The 1,944-nt window shown below is 49.3% G+C and overlaps 1 protein-coding gene across 1 annotated transcript in view; it reads right to left on the reverse strand.

The window, feature by feature from the left end:
• pfn2b (profilin 2b) overlaps positions 1–599 on the reverse strand; it is a 74,120-nt gene extending 73,521 nt beyond the window's left edge. The window contains exon 1 of the mRNA XM_048604168.1: positions 32–599. Coding sequence (XP_048460125.1) covers positions 32–163 — 132 coding nt within the window. The 5' untranslated portion in view covers positions 164–599. The remainder of the gene's footprint in view (positions 1–31) is intronic.
• Positions 600–1,944: the final 1,345 nt, after the last annotated feature.

Genomic DNA, 1,944 nt, shown 5'->3' on the forward strand with positions numbered 1-1,944 from the left:
TACCCCCCCCCCCCCCCCTCCTTTTCCTTACCGTTACAACCGAGAAGGTGCCTCCGGGAGTCGCTGCCCAGACGTACTTGGCGTCCGTGTAGCCGACGACGGCCGAGTCCTGGCAGTTTCCATCGGCCATCAGGTTTTCCACATAACAGTGCCAGCCGGACATGGTCTAAATACAGTATCTCCCTCGCTCAACAGAAACAAAAATGAGGAGAAAATAAAATAAGAAACAAAAAAAAAAATAAAATGGGGGGGGGAAAAACAAGAGGGCGGGGGGGGGAAAAGAGGTAACCAGCCCAAAAAAAATAAGAGAGAGAGAAAACTCCCAGCTCACGGATGGTGTGCGTCGAGAAAGGGGAGGGGGAAATAAAAAAATGGCTCTCTTCAAGAAAGAGGGGGAACTTCGAAAGAAAAATAAAGGGAGAAAAGTCAATTCCTTTTTTCGTTTTCCCTTCTTTTGTCCTGTCAAAAATCTATGCAACTTTTTTTTATCCTCTCCCTTTTTTTTCCCCTCCCTCTCTCTTTTCTTTCTTCTCCCTTCGCTCACTCTCTCTCTGGGCTGAGGCGCCGGCTGAGCTTTCCGTTATAATGAGGCGGGGCGGGAGCGAGGAAATCAGGACGCGGAGCGCGCTCCACTCCCCCATTCACCGCCGTCGCCTGCCGCGCGTACGCGTCCCGATTTCCTCGCTCCCGCCGACCCTCGTCCGTCCGCGGCGCCCGGGCCGGGGCCGTGCGCGCGCGGCAGCCGGCTCAGCCGCACTGTTCTCCCCGCCCCATCCCAGGGAGGATAGGAGCCATGGGTGTGGGCCGAATGGTTACAAAGGGAGACGCACACAGAGAACAAGTAATCCTCCAGGTTAACTCCATTCAAAAAGACAGGAGAGATTAGCTACGCTAGACTTTGAGAACATGAGGACATCATTAAGAATGTGATGATGACTGAAGATATTGCCGATTGTCAGGAAAAATCCAACTGGTTCACTGGTTCATTTTTTTTTCTGAAGAATGGTCCAGACCCGAAACGTCAGCCTTCCTGCTCCTCTGCTGCTTGGCCTGCTGTGTTCATCCAGCTCTACACCTTGTTGTCAGATTCTCCAGTATCGGCAGTTCCTACTATCTCTGATTCACTAATGTCCTTTAGGGAAGGAAGTTGCCATCTTTACCTGGTCTGGCTTACCTGTGCCTTCAGACCCACGACTGTGTGGTTGACTCTTAAGGATGGGCAATAAATGCTGCCTAGCCAGTAACACCCTCATCGCATGAATGAATAAAGGAATAAAGGACTCATGTCAATTGCCAACAGATATTTTCTAATCGTCTAGTTCGGGGTTCTGAAGAAGGGTCACCGGAATCGAAATGCTAACTCTGCTTTCTCTCTGTATCCAGGCTGCCAGACCTACTGGGTTTCTCCAGCAATTTCTGTTTTTGTTTCAGATTTTCAGCCTTCCCCATTTGTTCAGAGGGGATCTGACAGAGCTAGGTAAGACTGTGTGGTTATTAGGGTGAACCAAAAGTTGCTGTTTCCCTTAGTCAAAGGGTCACTAACAATGGACAATCACTTTAAAGCGAAAGGCAGCAAGTTCTGAGGGAATTTGAGGAAAATCGTTTTCACCAAGAGGTTGGTGGGGGTCTGGAATGAATTGCCTGGAAAGGTAGTTGAGGCAGCAATCTCACAACTTTTAATAAGTGCTTGGAAGAACACTTGAATTGTCATCACATTCAAAGCTATGGGTTTAGACTGGGAAAGTGTTTGTTTATTCACTCATGGGATGTGGGCATTCCTGGCTGGCCAGCATTTGTTGCCCATATCTGGTTGCCCTTGAGAAGGTGGTGGTGAGCTGCCTTCTTGAACTGCTGCAGTCTGCATGCCCACAAAGCCCTGAGGGAAGAAATTCCAGGATTTTGACCCAGCAACACTGAAGGAACAGCGATATATATCCAAGTCAG

Source organism: Rhincodon typus, chromosome 13, assembly GCF_021869965.1.
Source record: "Rhincodon typus isolate 14 chromosome 13, sRhiTyp1.1, whole genome shotgun sequence".
NCBI lineage: Eukaryota > Metazoa > Chordata > Chondrichthyes > Orectolobiformes > Rhincodontidae > Rhincodon > Rhincodon typus.